We start from the raw sequence: 16,580 nt of genomic DNA, 5'->3' as shown, positions 1-16,580 counted from the left end.
TACAAAAATATAAAATAGCTATATAATATTGGATCTAGTTGAAGTTATTTTAATAAATAATACTTGGATCGTTTTTATAAATTGTTAATACTGATAGATTAATATTAATCACTAAAATATTCAAATCACCATATAGCCCCATATCTTACAAGCCCACCAACGTAGACCTTTAAATAACGTGTATACTATAAATGGAGACTCTCTTTAGAAAAACAAAAGTTTTATCTCCACCGGATTATTCTTAAGGACTTATAGTACAATAAATCTCAAGACATTGAAGATATGGTCTTAATATATTTAAAAATTCGAAAAATCATATCATGAAGAACTGAATTTTTGAAGAATAAAAGATGGCGAGCATGCTGGAAAATCACTCTCTGAATATGGTAAGTAATCATTAATTACTGAATATCTCTACCAACCGTGATACAAAAATGTAAACAATAATTCAAATATTTTACTATAAAGACCAAGTCATAACATTTTCCAAACAATTATTACAATTTAGTGTAAAGCACTTTTAACGGAGCGCGTCATAATTATTGTATGATAAATTGATTGCAAGGAATTAACTAATCCAGGCGATTAAACAACAGGATAATAATAATTTCAGGGCTAGGATAACGGGTTTAGGTAGGCACATTACTGTCTGATGTATTATGTGCCATCCGTTTAACTGTTCTGTATTTATCGCGATAACTCCTCAACCTCCGAGGAACGCTAATCCAAATTTATCAGTGAAATTCATTTAATTAGAACGGAAACTTCCTGATTGTATACATAATCGAATTCGAAAAGTTTTGGAACAACTTTATGCTTAACGTTGTGCACAAGTTACGTGAGATGAAAATCAGAAGGATCTAACTTCAAGACGCTAATTGGCAAGAAAAAAATGTTTACCATACGCTCTCAAATCTCAATCGAAATGTTAATTTATACTATCTACTAACAACAAAATTGATATTGTTATAACAAAGTTTATATTTTAACAATGTATATCTAAAGTCAAATTATTTCAGAAATATAAAATTACAATTAGGTACTTGTTTAAGTGACATAAAATAAATTAACAAATATAATTATACAGTTTCAATTAATTTAAACTTCAGCGTTTACAAACGTTTATTATAAATAGAAAATTATTAGATATTGAATTTAGATTAAGTACTACTATATTCACAAATAACAAACAGTTAAAATTGTTTCAAACCGAGATTAATTCAGAGATGCAATCTACTTTACTGAATACCTATCATTTATTGTTATTTTAATTAATTAAAACTGCAAAATTCCCAATACTATTGAAGAAAAGACTTAAGTTTTCTTCAGTGACACAACTTCTACGTCAAGGTTCAACATAAATCATTGTTAAACTATGTACGATCGTCACAAATTAAGTTTTTATTAAAACGTCTAAATCATAATAACTAAATTAAAAAAATACATAAAAACAAAATGGAATAAAATATATAGACATTTGACATATAAATAAAGTTACCTAAGTACATAAAGAACATCAAACATATTTTTTTTACCATATAAACATATAGGTATACAACAAATAATATTATGATTTATGACTTGTAATTATATGTGTATTAAACGAATTGAATACGTATAGAAACATGTTATAATAATACCAAAGTATTAAAAAAATAATTAAAAATTTAAAATATACGTTTTAGAAAAACATATTTAGATCCAGAAAATGGTTTTATTGTTTCTCGTACTTCTAAAAAAATACAAAATTCGAAGAAATTTGTCCAAAAAAAAAACTATAGGTAATCAATAATACGAAATAAGCAGTTATTTGTTACAAGTAATATAAAGATTTATAAAAATTGACTCAAAAGTCTTGAATAAAGCTTTGATATGTATGATTGAACTTTCATAATAGGTACTTAAAATTAGGTCTCTAACCTGTACTACTTACCACTCGCTGTGCAGTAGATGCCACGAGTGTACGTCATTGAGTAGGTGACTGTAATGGTCGTGTTAAATTTGAATTCAATGATAAATCATTGCATATGAAAAATGATTTTGAGCGGAGGCAGTCACTCAGCTATTACTAAGTATATTTTATGATATTTTAATATTAGGTACTATTATAGTCATTTATTATACAATTATTAGGTAATACAGCTAGTTCAGTTGATTTGAAAAAATAATTGTGGGTAAAAAAGATCATATTATGATAGCATACGTTAAAAGTTAAAAGTATTCGTGAATACGATTTTTAAATTACCTACAAATTAAATAAAATCGTTATTGTTTGTTTAAATATCTAATTTTGTCTTAATTTTAACTTAAAATAACTATAAAAATAATTGTGAATATACATTTATTAGATTTTTTGGTTATAGTTTAAACTAGGTACTTAAAAGGAACCTTGTGTTAATTGTCAAACTCTGAGACTCAGAAAAACCTTTGTAGAAAAAAAACTAAAAAAAATGACAAAGAGATGTAGGTACTTTTACACTTTTGAAGACTATGATCCTAAGAATAAATATTTTAATAACTTAAAAACTACCCGTTCAAATTTTAAATTGGGTAGGTAGGTACATCAACATTTTCAATAAACTTACTTACCTACTAAATAATTTACAGTAAAAATAGGGGTTTTCCTTTGAACAACAGAAGTTTGGATCGCCACAGAACACTCCTTGAGAAGTATAAAAATATAAAGAATTTGAAAAAATGGTTTTGAGTATATTCCAAAATTCCAAAAATCAGAATTTGAATGAATTAGTGTGAAAATGAAAATTAATGTGGGTGAGCACTAAGCATGCTTTGCGAATCACCACGCATAACTCAAAATATCCTCAAAATATTTTGAATATTATGTTATCTTGTTTATGAAATGTTATTAATATAAGCATTTGATGACATTTTCAAATATTTTTTTGAGTTACACCAAAATAACAAAATCGATTTCGTTTAAAACGTTTTTGCGTAAATTTCCCGTTTTTCTTTAATTTGTTTTTTGTTTTACCCGATAATTTTGAAAATATTGAGAATTTCGAGTTTTCCCATATAAAAATACATATTAATCCAATTTTCTACCGGAAACCAACCCCAAAGTTGAAAATTTAAGCATTTTTTCTACTATAAATCGTGCACACATTCACTAAAAAAAACACATCTTTTTAAATCAATACAATTATCGCTGCGCTAAGAAAATAAAATTTATAATTATAAAATTATAAAAAAAAAATTAACATATCGTACAGTTAGGTTAAAAAAAAAAAAAATAAAAATGAAAACAAATATTTTAGTAGGTACGGTTTTTCTAAAAATAAATAGAAAATTTCTGATATATTAGAGGTACTAAATGATACAATATAAGCAATTAACGATAATCACTAAGGGCATGCTAACTTCGATCAATAATTTATAAGTACACAATTAAATATAACTTATAATTGCCTAATCATATTTAACTTGTTCAAATTATCATTACTGAAACTGTAAATCAAATATCTTTACTCAAACGGTAAATACTATCTAAATAAAGTAGATGTAATAAATAACAAAAGATGATTTAATAAACAAATTTAATATTTACAAAACCAAAAAGTATAAAATGAAAACTTAAAACTGTAAGCCAAAAATATAATTAAATAATACCTATATTTGTAAAATCAACATTGGTAAGACGTATTAGCTAGTAACTATAACAACAAAACTCTCAATGGACTACCCCACAATGGGCATAGCAGGTTAACGTAATATAAAAACCTAAAACAATACATCTTCAATTGTAGACAATAGACCGCACGCGATAAAATTTACTTATTAACACTATGATATTATAAAAACATACACAATATTTACATTATATAATTCAATGTATTATTGTTTATGAAAGGGATTACATAACAACCTATTACGATGTTTTTCATAAATAAACTATTTTTAGACCTACAAATTTAAAAAGCGGCTAAGTGTCGCTCTGCTGTACAATAGGTTACAAGTGGGTCACTGTAATGGGTGGTGTTAAATTTGAATTCAATGATAATATCATTGTATACGAAAAACGATTTTGAGCGTAAGTTTGTAAGCCTAGGATATGTTATATTATATTTATATTGTTATTATTAATACGGTAGCAGATGAGTTGAATTAAGATTATTTATATTATCATATTTATATATTTATAATTTATATATAATAATATACTTACTTGAGAAGTTTCAAGTACCCACGAATAATATTTTTAAATTACAACAAAATAAGTAAAATAATTTTTCTTGGTCATTTAATGCGTAATTTTGTCCAAATTTGAACTTCAGATAACTATAAAAAACCGGCCAAGTGCGAGTCAGACTCGCGCATTAAGGGTTCCGTACCATCATCAGCTATAAACATGTCGGCAACACTGATTATATTATATATTCTAGGATTTTTAGTATTTGTTGTTATAGCGGCAACAGAAATACATAATCTGTGAAAATTTCAACTTTCTAACTATCATGGTTCATGAGATACAGCCTGGTGACAGACGGACGGACGGATGGACAGCGAAGCCTTAGTAATAGGGTCCCGTTTTACCGTACAGAACCCTAAAAACTGTAACTAACAATTTTAACTAATTTTCGTGATTTGAATGAATTTTGTTAACATTTTAACTTGAAACGCACAAAAAAAAATGATTGTGAATTTGGGCTCAACTTTTTTTTAATTTACACTAACAACAACTTACGAGGAAAATATAATTACATTTTCAAGTATTTTGACTAAGCGAACATTTTTATATCGACATTCATTTTAAAAAAATTAATAATAATCGAACATTTCATATGCTTATACATACCTGAACACGAGTCAAAATATTTTGAACATTTATAGAGCGTACAAAATGCTAATATTATAAGCATTCAGTGAAAATTTCAAGTATCTACGGTAATTTTTTGAAAGTTATACCAAAAACCAAAATCGATTATTTTCGAAAAACAGTAATATAATTTTTTAGTAAAAAGTCCTGTTTTTCCTTAATTTTTTTTTTTTTTTTGGATTTTCCAGGTTCTTTTGAAAACTACTGAGAATTTTAAGTTTTGACTTTCTCAATACACCAACTAGATTCACTTTCCCATCGGAAAAGATACTGAGGTTGGAAATCAAAACATTATTTCAACTACTTATCGCGTACACTATATAGTAACACAAATAAAAAAAAGAATGAAAAAAGAGACAGATCATTGTAAAATCAATACATTCCTCGCTCCACTCAAAATCTAAAATATCATCAACTTTCCAATGAATGATTTTTAATTTAATTTATAGGTACTGCTTACCTACTATAATATTCTAGTATAGATACCTATCAACTATAATATTATATTTTACGTATTTTTTAATGATACAAAGGTTATAACTAGGCAATATTAACCAACTATAAAGAATTGTGTACATCAAATTTATCCTAAAAAAATATCAATAATACGTCATATTCAATGATAAAAAATTGATTTTGTAAGATCTGACATATTTGTTTACTGATCCGATTTTTTATGATAGGTTACAAAATGTAACGTGATTCCAATGTCATTTCATGACAGATATTCTATTAGTTTACTATGACTTGTAAGTAGATCTAATCAATAAATTTAATTATATTTATATTTTATAGATATCCAAAAAATCATTTTGGCTCATTTTAAATTCATCATTCGTTCCAACTTTATATTAGAATAATATCCAATATTCACAAGTAAGTAATTAAATTACTTATATTAAAAATAAGTAATATATAATTTAAAAATATGCGTGTATCATACGTGTTAACTAAATATACACAGGGACACCAGGTACATTCTTAATAATTTTAAATAAACATGGTAGTATTAAGTTATTAATTTTTTCTTTTAATTTTATATTAATAAATAATAACGCTAATAACTTATTAAAATTGGAAGAAAATATCACAATCAAACCAAAATGCTCAAGTATAACAAACACAATTCATTATTATTTTATTTTAGAAAATCTTTTTTTATCCTTAAGCAATGATCTATTTGTGGATACGTGGTTTCACGTCCATATATAAATCATTTACCATAATAATTTATTAGATATACAAAATTACAGAAAACATTTTCAAATATTTCTTATACAATGATGAGCCAATGATTAGAAAATATTAGCTATTTTGTTATGATGAACCATATAAACGTATGAATATTTTTCTACCAGAATGAATGTAAAGCACAATGATGACCTTATAGATTTCACTATACTATGTAAATATATAAATCTAACGACCTCTTTGCAATAAAAACACCGAAACCACAAAAATTGTCTAGTTAAAAAAAAACTATAAAAACTAAAGCAAATACAGTGAATTATAATACTCAATCCATTTAGTTTCTTGAGTTTCTTCACACTCAAGCAAAATATGGGTGGCCACTGTCACCTTTGTCATATTATCATTATTAATATTATTTTATTATATTATAATAATTATAAACTAACTAAATAATCACAGGATAACCAAATAAAGAAGTACGACACTAAATAAATTCTGATATAGTTCTTAATTGAATATATATTTTTTTTAATTTAGTATAAACACTTTCTATAGACATTTTAAATTTTGATAAAGGGAATGCCTGCACTATGAAATAAGGCCATTCCGCTAATTAACAAGCTCAAATTTAATTTCGCTAACAGTATTTTAAATTTATTTTTACGGATAAATAATTTGATCCGATCCACTTCTATCCGAAATTAAATTATTCTTGAACGGACGAAATACAAATAGGTTGTAAATATTATGCACAAAGAATAATAATCGTATCCCTTTCTTGTTATAATAATATTATCATTATATAATTTATCCATCAACAAAATAAACAATACCTATATTTTTTATGATCTTTTATTTTAAATACCAAGATACCTAATATAACTGATATCCTTACTAACTGAACATTTGAATGAATGTATTATTTGCATAAATTTGATTTGTATTTTAACAATAATTAATTAGTATAATTTGGTAGGTATTGAACTATATTGATGAACAATAAAAATACCGTAAATCTAATACCTACCTATAATATTATAATTACCATACAATAAAGACTATATACGTTAATTTAAGAACAATTTATATTGCTTATCAATCTTGAAAACATAGGTAAAGTATACCCTACTAGTATTAATATACACAACACCAGTATGAAGTATTATTACACAAGTATACTAAGTCAAAATAATTATCGTTTCAATACCTAATATTCTTACCTTTATAAAAACAACAATTAACAAATTTGAATAATTTCTTTAGTTTTGTCATTTTCCTATTGTTTTAAACTACTGTATCAAGTTTTATTTATCCTGTTCACGTTTTTTGTGGTAGTCTTAATCAAACATTGCAAAAAAATATTTTCCCTTCAGAAAACAAATAACATGGGTCAATTAGATTAAACCGAAATTAGAGAAATTATATAACCATTTGACTGTATACTATGTTTATGAGATCAGTAAACAATATAGGCGTATTAAAGCTTATTGTTTAGCAGAAATTACCGACTTTAGTCACATTTATTTACTATTCACATATAATCACATAAGTCACATACAATCCATTCAAAACAGACTGATACCTACTATACATATAGTCAAATCACAGATTTAAATCAATTTTCAAAAGATAACTTTTCTCCTTATACAAGAAACTATATTTACCGGAACTCGTCAAAAAATGAAACAGATAATGTGACTATCAAGGTAATTCAGTAACCATCATATTGAGTTGTAGTCCGGTCAGCGGATGAACGCTGCAACGGATGTCATTGATACGTCCGTATCGTTAAGCTCTCATAAATCCTAAGCTTAAACTTAATCGAATATTGTTGTTAACATTAACTTGTAAACACTGATTATATAATGAAAATATATTATTATACAGAAAAACTTCGATAACTCGAACTTTTACAACTCGTATACTTTCATAATTTGAAAAATTAAATAAATTTCCTGTATACTCATCAACTCAAATTTGTATAGTAACTTTTCAGTTTAAAGTTATGGAAGTTGTACTAAATTTCAGATATATATATATGTATATATAATAATCATATACATTTATGATTATATTTGTAAATAATGTGATTTGTATTCAAATGAACCAAAGAAAACTTGGTGTGATAGGGTAAAGCCGTAAAGGCAAAAGTTACGGAAGTGTGACTGCATATAGGAGGCGTAGGTGTCATAGTCAGGAAGAATTATGATCTTTACGAATAACCAAATGACAATGCTGCAAGACTGATCGAGGATTAGCAAGAAAAAGCAGTCGATCTGACACAAAATCAACATTTAGTTCTATTATTAAATGTATTTGCCCACATATAACCTAGTTTTTTTTATTATTCAGAAAACTTACAATCTTTATTTATAAACACAATAAGTAAAATCAATTATTGTACATAAACATACATAAGCGTACACATAATATTAAAACAAAATACATGAAGCACACGATGAGGGAAGTCATTCAGCAATAATGGAGCCCTCCAAATACTTAAAGCCTAAAGATATTTTTGGTTTACAAATTGTAACCTAGATTTGTATTGGTGCAAAATATTTTCTCTGTGCATTGTATAATTAAATGATTATACATTTATAAGCTAACATGGATTTTACTCATGACAAGTTTGATGAAGTAGAGCGCATGTTCTGTGTGTGACATAAATAAATAAAAATGTAATATAAGTGTGTATATATATATATATACCTAAATAAGTATAGCATGTGTACGATTGAATAATTAATTTGTGTATTTAAACATCAATGGAAGTAAATATTAGGTCAAACCTATAAAATAAAATACAATTAACTATTTTTCTATTGATACATTGCTGTTCCTAAAAGGAATTTAGAATTAAATATAAAGAACAAATAACAAGTTGTAAACATTTTGAATATGTTATAACAAATCTATCTCGACTTTAAACAACAATTAAACTAATGCAGTGACGATCAGATGGCGACGATGGTCTGGTTGTATTTGGTCAGTGTCTTTCTTTGGCTCCCGAACACCAAACCAGACAGAACTAATGTAATTTGTTTTAAATTACTTGCGAATAAGAACCCCTTTTCCTTTTGCCAAGAAACAAATTATAACTCAACGATGATCGGTACGCCATTAATCTCTGTCAAAAACCGAGCAGCTCTCCAGGGAAAAAACCACTTTTCCGATTTTGAAAATTACTAACAATAATAATTCGACTCATGACGCTGATTGGTGTCTACAACCGAACGTCAAAAGCAGTTCGATGGTTATGTTTCATCAGACAAAAATTAAAGAAATACGCCATTTCATCCGAGATTATAATGGCCCAAATCGACAAACTACTTAGTTTTAATTACTTATGTATTAGATTGGTCATTAAATAAAATTACCCTATTCATTGATATGTATATTAATTTACATTATTTTATAATAATATTTTAAACGATAATTAGCAACACATTTTATCTTGAAACATTTGTCAACAAATAAACTTGAATAGGAAAATACATTTTTTCTTTTTTTCGCATATTTTATAATATATTACATTACGAATCGCGTGTATTATTAATCAATTAAGTAAAGATTTATTTAGGTATTTTGTACCTATAATTTTAAGGAGCAACGCACCCACATATGTTTCCTTATTGGTTTTTTACGATATTTAAATGTTTAAGTGAGTTATGAGTACCTATGTAAAACATTAGTATTTAAAAATGCTCATAATCCACTTAAAAATTTAAGTAAAAACCAACGAGAGAACACAGATGGATACTTAAAAGTTTGATAATAGGTCAATTCACTTTAATGTCAAAATTGACAGCACCCTATGAAACTAGCGAACGAAAATTTGCAAGTCGTGCATGTATAAGACAACACATACGGGTGCGATGTCCTCTTAAGCGTTACGGTAAACTACCTACATTATAAAATGAGTAAGCTTATTACACCATAATACAATAATAAAATAATCAATATCATATATTAACCAAGGTCAGCACTCTGATTAGGACATGTATTCTAACTGTAGATTGTAGAAGACACAGCCAGTCGCTTATATCGTTGTTACCACTCTTCGCTCGAAAATCTTTCCCATATCCTATAATTATTTAACTATATTCAGATACCATGACCAAAAATCCAACCACAGCCATATTGTACATTTTATGTGGTAAGGGTAGTGAATAATAATATAAACAACAAATATTATTATTTTATAATTTTACAGATCTCAACCATAAAAATGAACAGATTTTTCACTTTAGACGTGGGTATATTATAACAATTTATTATTTACGAACAACAAAATTGTCAATACAATTGTAGAAGATTACAAGTAGGTCACTGAAATGGATGGTGTTAAATTTTAATTCAATGATAATAATATAATAATATAATATCATTGTATAAGAAAAACAATTCTAATGAAGACGGTCAGTAAGCCTATGATATTATTACCAAGTATATATTTTGATGATATTATTGTTAGCAAAGTAATTTATATATAACATATTTACATGGAACCTTGTTTTAAATTTTCAATCCTTAGGTATAAAAGTTGTACATTTTATACATTTTTAACTATAGAATCATTTTTAAATTTTAAATTTTATACAATTTGTCAAAATTCAAATAAAAAAATTGTGTCTATGTATTTTTAATATTTACCAACTGCTATAGGAACAATAATAAATCAGGAGCCTTGTATTAAACTTTCACGCTTTTTGGCCCAAAAAATAGTATTTTATTAATATTTATAGAAAGAAAACCAACAGAAATTTAAATTTTAAATTGTCTATGGACAAAATATTTTTAAAATTTTATGGTGTATAGAAAAGGAGAATATAAACATTCTATGAAATCGTCATATATGTACAGTTCTTCGTTTTTGAATAACAACAAAATAACAAAATCACAACATGAGAAATCGAGTAAATATACAGTGTTGTAAAAAATTGAACTTCAAATGCTCATAAAATTTTAATTTTAATTTCGGTAATAACATTATAATAATATTATTCGTGATTATAATATAATTGTTTCGTATTTGTTTTACTTCAGTTGTACCGTATAATTGTTGTCTTATTAAAATATTGTGTCAGATTCAAGATATATAAGTTTAAATTTAAAAGTTAAACGTAAAATGTAAAACTAAATAGTTATTTATGTTTTGGATTTAAATTTAATGGCGAAATTGGCCGTACTTTACCTGATTGCATCGTCAAAAAATATGTAGGTATTTATTTATTTTTATGTGACTAAAGGATCAAGTGCACAGTCAAGTAAAATAGGTAGAAAATCCCTGAGTCTTAACCTATTACACATTACTTATTTCTACCTTGATTTGCAAATATGTATGTTATAATAATATATGATTATTGTAAAAATTATATTTAAGCTCGTATATTTTTTTATGTATTGACTATGCTTGATGTGTTAATTGATTCTATTATTATAAACGTAAGTACCTATACTTCATATTTATTTGAACATTAAAGATTTATTAAATAATGTCTAACAATAACTACACTGTATTTATATTATGTAAACGACTATTTCTAAAGGTAAACGCCCCAGAAACAAAATATAAATCGGATCACATAAATATTATGTCGTTGAGTTGACATCATTTTGCAAGCTGAAATGTCTAAACACGTGGATCTTATTATCAATTAATATTATTAAGTCACTGGTCTCATACCATTCCAATAACTTTCTTCAGCTAGACGAACAAATCTAGAAATAAATCTATACATGGTCCAACAAATCTTTATAAGATCTATATATTATGTATTCGAAACCAGTTAGTTGCTTGGGAGACGAGCAGCTGAGGTCCCCTGTCATCGTAGTACTACGACAGCAACCGCAAAATAATTACTATGTTTCAGACGTGATCAGAGAAAGTAAAAAATTCTTCCACCTTAAACATATGACCATCAAGGAACACACTAGTTGCGTGAAAGGATCAGGAAAAAAGTCGTACGCGTCATTTAGACTACGCAAATTCACCATAACCGGTTTGATTGTACTTTTTACTCATACTCGTTACTACATATAAAATGACAGTTATGCAATTTTATTGTACAAGAACATAAAGTTACTGTTATTGGGTCATCACCAAAGAAATCGAGAGTAAAAAGTAATGATAAAACAAGCATGGACAGGATACGGTAAGTGGGTGTCGTTAGACACTCATCACGCATCACTCGACTACTCGCGCAATCCAGTCTTGTACTATTTTACATTTTATTTCGATCCCAGCTTAGTGGCTTAATTCCCCTCCACGCCAAATCAATTTTCTATGTTCTTTCCCAAGCCCGGCGCGGTGGCCAGCGAGAATCAAGCTGCAGTACATTTTGCGATTTTTTGTCATTTTCTCTATGGTAATATTGATAAATCATAAAAAAAAAAGTTATTTTAATAGGACGCTACCCCCCCCCCCCCCGCATGTGTTGTCTACGTCATTCTACGTACTACAGAAATGTACAACATAGCAAAAACTGTTTTTCGAGGAAAATAACAGAGAAGGCTATAGCCATAACAAAGAAACGAAATTTGCACCACATAAAAAGGGGAAATTTGGCTGTGAAATATTGTTTTAATTTTTTCGATATCGGAACTACAAAAAAAGTTATTCAAGTATGAAAAACACAAAATAATGGATTTTAAAACAATAAGAACATTTTTCGTATAAATTATATCAAAAAAATAAAAACGATATTTCACAGATTATGTTCTCAGTTATATTGTATATCAATTTGGAGTCTTAACTATTACTACAGCCTGAGTAGTTCTATTCCACGCATAACAGTTTTTGCTCTGGTTTTGCTGTCGTAAGACGGAGACAGTACTATGCGGGCTAAGGACCAACTGTATAAAACTATGATCATTTCGATCTACAAAAGAACAATGAATATTATAGAGAACTCGTATTATCAGTTCTACCCAAAAGTCTATAAAGCACTGTCACACTGTATTTCAGTATTTCAGAATAATTGTGAGCTCTAACTTTAGTAAATATAGGTACACAATACATGAGGATTTTTAAAAAAATTGTTTTTAATAATTGTAGCTTATAAACATTGCAAGTATATTTTCAACAGTTATATTTCAAAGGTAATGTATAATTAAAATCCTTCCATATAAAGTTATACATTAAAATTAAACAATAATGAAAACAATCCATATAATATAACTTATAAGTTATAAGTTTATCCAAGACAACAAATAAAATTAAATAAAAATAGTTGTTCACTGCAAGAACCTAGACATTTTTTAAATAGGTAGCAAATACATTTTTTATTTCTTTTTCGACTATGCAAAGAAAACAATAATAAGATCACTCATAGACCATATTATTATCAACCTTTTTATGTACCAAGTATTAACTCATTAGTATTGATTAGTTACGGACTACAGATCTACATTCAAGTTATGTACCCATTGTAGAAATTTGAACGAGTAATTTTGATTCTATTAAATCCATTGTTAAATTAAAAGTTTAAATTAAATTGAAAAAGTGAATTTACCTGTCCTATGTTGTTGAAACCATGTTTGGCTGCAATTTGTTCAGCCTGACCAGAGCCTTTTGGTATGTGCACGGCAAATTGATTCATATATATTGGACGCTGACGCTGTCCCACGCACAAGGTGACAATGCTTAGGCACAACAGGCCAAACCATGGTCTCATTGTACGTAGAAGATCCTAAAATAAATGTATTAGTTTGAATCATAACAATAAGATATAGTGTGAAACGTTCAAATCTGTTAATCTATAGTCTATTATTGGTTAATCTATTAGATGGAAATATACAATTCAAATAACTTTATCTAATATGAATCACAAATTCAAAAATATTACCAATTCAGATAAGATTTATAAATTCAGTGGCTTACGCAGGGGTAGGGTTCTAGGGTTCTGACCCCCCCTCCACCCCTGAAATTTTTTTTTTCTATTTTATCTTATTTATTACCATTTTGGTACACACAGATCAGTTGTTGGTCATTTTTATAGATATAATATAAATTGTTGAATAATGAATATGACAAAGACGTCAATAATCAGAGTTTCAATTTGTTTTTTGCTTATTAAAAACAATGTTAAACGTCTACCATAATTAGTGGTACATCATCGCCCATCAATATTGCCATGTTTATTACGGCCCGAAGAGGCTCTATAGATGACCGGGTTAAACACTGTAAATGTAGACTAAATTTGAGACTTACTATAATTTGTTATATAAAAACTATTTAGAAAAAAATAATGTAAATTATTTACTCACGTAAAACACTAGCAGAACTTAAATCCTGCGTACGCTACTATATAAAATTATACTAATACTTACCAAGGTTTAAAAAAAATTTTTAAACTACTAACTAGTAAGAAAAGACTAATAAATAATCAGGTAGGTACCAATAATTGAAGTTGTAAAATTGATTTAACATTTGTTTTACAAAGTATCAATAAATAAATAAATCTTTAACTCAAGATAGCTTGTTATAAAATAATATTTTATTATCATGACAAATATATTTTACCGAGCATTTGACTTATCAAATAATTCAAGAAAATATGAATATTACACGTTTATACTATGCAGGTCAAGAAATAGGAATATATTTTTGTTTAAAAACTACAACATGAAATATATTTTTGGTATAAGCTCAGGTGTAAGTAAATAATATGATCATTTTCTAATAATTGGTATGATGAATAGCACAATCAATAATATTATGTACATATTATTGTATATTGAGAAAATCTATGATTTCTTGGTAGGTATACCTAAAAATAAAACCTAATGGAAATGAATTTAATTAAACTACTAGATGTATTAAAAGATCCCTTATAAAGATTTAAAAAAATAGCTAAGACAACAAATATGTAATTCATGAATATAAATAATAAAATACCTACTACATAAAAAAAATATTGTACAAATTAAAAGGGGTAAATGAGTATAGCTACAATGCCTAGAAGAACTCCATCTCCTAATAGGCCAGAATAATAATTTTATTTAGAAGATAATAAAAACTCAAAAAATGTTTTATGACATAGGTAAATTTAAATGTATTTAAATGTATGTAATGTTTATTTGTTTCTGCGTAGAACAAATAATTAATTGTAAATATTTTAAAATGTGGATATAAAGTAAACAAAATATGATTTTCATGAATACCTATTACACCTTACATAATTTGTTAATATTTTTAATAGGTAGGTATAAATTGTTTACTTTAGTCATCCATTAAATTCAGAAAATGTAAATAAAATTATTTTACAAGTTCAATAAAATAGATGAATATGTTTCTTTTATTTAACTTGCGGAAAAGACATTGTATTAGATACATAGGTACATAAATATTATACTTTTAAAAATTAATTTAGGTTAAAAGCAGGCAATGACTCTAGACACGTATATTATTTAAGTAATAAGTATATTATTGTAGCTGCCGTTTACATTTGTACCTATCATAAACTTTGTCATAAGAATTTTTTAATACTCATCCTAGAGACCAACAAAAGAAGAATTTGAACCAAAGATCTTAAAATGTATTAAACCTAGTTTAAATCTAATCAGCTTATTCAACATTTTAATTTTGAAAACTATATCCTAAGCATCTATTAACAAAATAATAATGGTAGACTATATAAATTATAAAGATTCTAAAAAATATCTAACATAAACTTCATAAAATAAATAAATACATACTATTGTTTATAAGCTGACAACTATATAGAGTTTTGATACACTTTACAAAATTCCACTAAACATTATGTAATTTAATATTTTTCTTTAAATTTTCGCAGAACAACTTGTTATCGAACTGTTAAATAAAAATAAAATTAATTTTTAAAAACATTAAAGCAATGCCCACTGGAGTCTATTTGAAAACTAAAATAATAGAAAGCGACAGTTTAAATTTAATAAGACGTTTATTGAATAATGTGAAATATTAAATTTTTAATTATAATTAGTAAGCGACCGAAAGACAAGCACGGAGATCGGGAATCAACTGACTGACGGCAAATTACAAGTTACAACTCGTTTGATAAAAAGTGACTACCAAGTGATAGCGCCGCACGTTTCTAGAAATCATATGGCCATACAGTGAAACCAGTAAGTAAACTGTTACAATAATTATGCTATACCGTATCGTATAAGAATGCCACATTCAATTCTAACGTACGAGTAACGATTGTTACGAATTATAAAAACATGATCCGGAGCTTGAGGACATAAGCGCAAAAGGGATGCTAAAATGATGTATGCTTATCTCACTAACCCCACACTTAAATTGCAAAGCTATTAATAACACATTTTTTTAACATAACTTCAACATTATATTACGTAAGTATTTCAATAGGTATTTATATATTATATTACACTTACAATGTAAATAATTATTTTATTATTACAACCAATATTATAATATTTTACAACCAACATAAAAAGGTGGACACTGGACAAGTGAGTACCGCTCTGCTGTATTAGTTGGGCTATAATACAGGGACGGATTCGGGGCAGCTAGGGGGGGGGGGGGGGGGGGGGGGGGGTTCTAGGG

The 16,580-nt window shown here is 26.9% G+C and overlaps 1 protein-coding gene across 2 annotated transcripts in view; it reads right to left on the bottom strand.

Annotated features, from left to right (window-relative positions):
* LOC100164716 (furin-like protease 2) overlaps positions 1-16,053 on the bottom strand; it is a 147,222-nt gene extending 131,169 nt beyond the window's left edge. For both annotated transcript variants that reach the window (XM_008184884.3, XM_001943261.5), the window contains exons 1-2: positions 15,728-16,053; positions 13,543-13,719 (exon numbers count right to left, since the gene is read on the bottom strand). In XM_008184884.3, the coding sequence (XP_008183106.1) occupies positions 13,543-13,704 (162 nt within the window). In that variant the 5' untranslated portion in view covers positions 13,705-13,719; positions 15,728-16,053. The remainder of the gene's footprint in view (positions 1-13,542; positions 13,720-15,727) is intronic.
* Positions 16,054-16,580: the final 527 nt, after the last annotated feature.

The sequence above is a fragment of the Acyrthosiphon pisum genome, chromosome A2 (genome assembly GCF_005508785.2).
Source record: "Acyrthosiphon pisum isolate AL4f chromosome A2, pea_aphid_22Mar2018_4r6ur, whole genome shotgun sequence".
Classification (NCBI taxonomy): domain Eukaryota; kingdom Metazoa; phylum Arthropoda; class Insecta; order Hemiptera; family Aphididae; genus Acyrthosiphon; species Acyrthosiphon pisum.
Note: the sequence above shows the minus strand (reverse complement) of the source record. Positions and strands in the feature narration are given on the sequence as shown.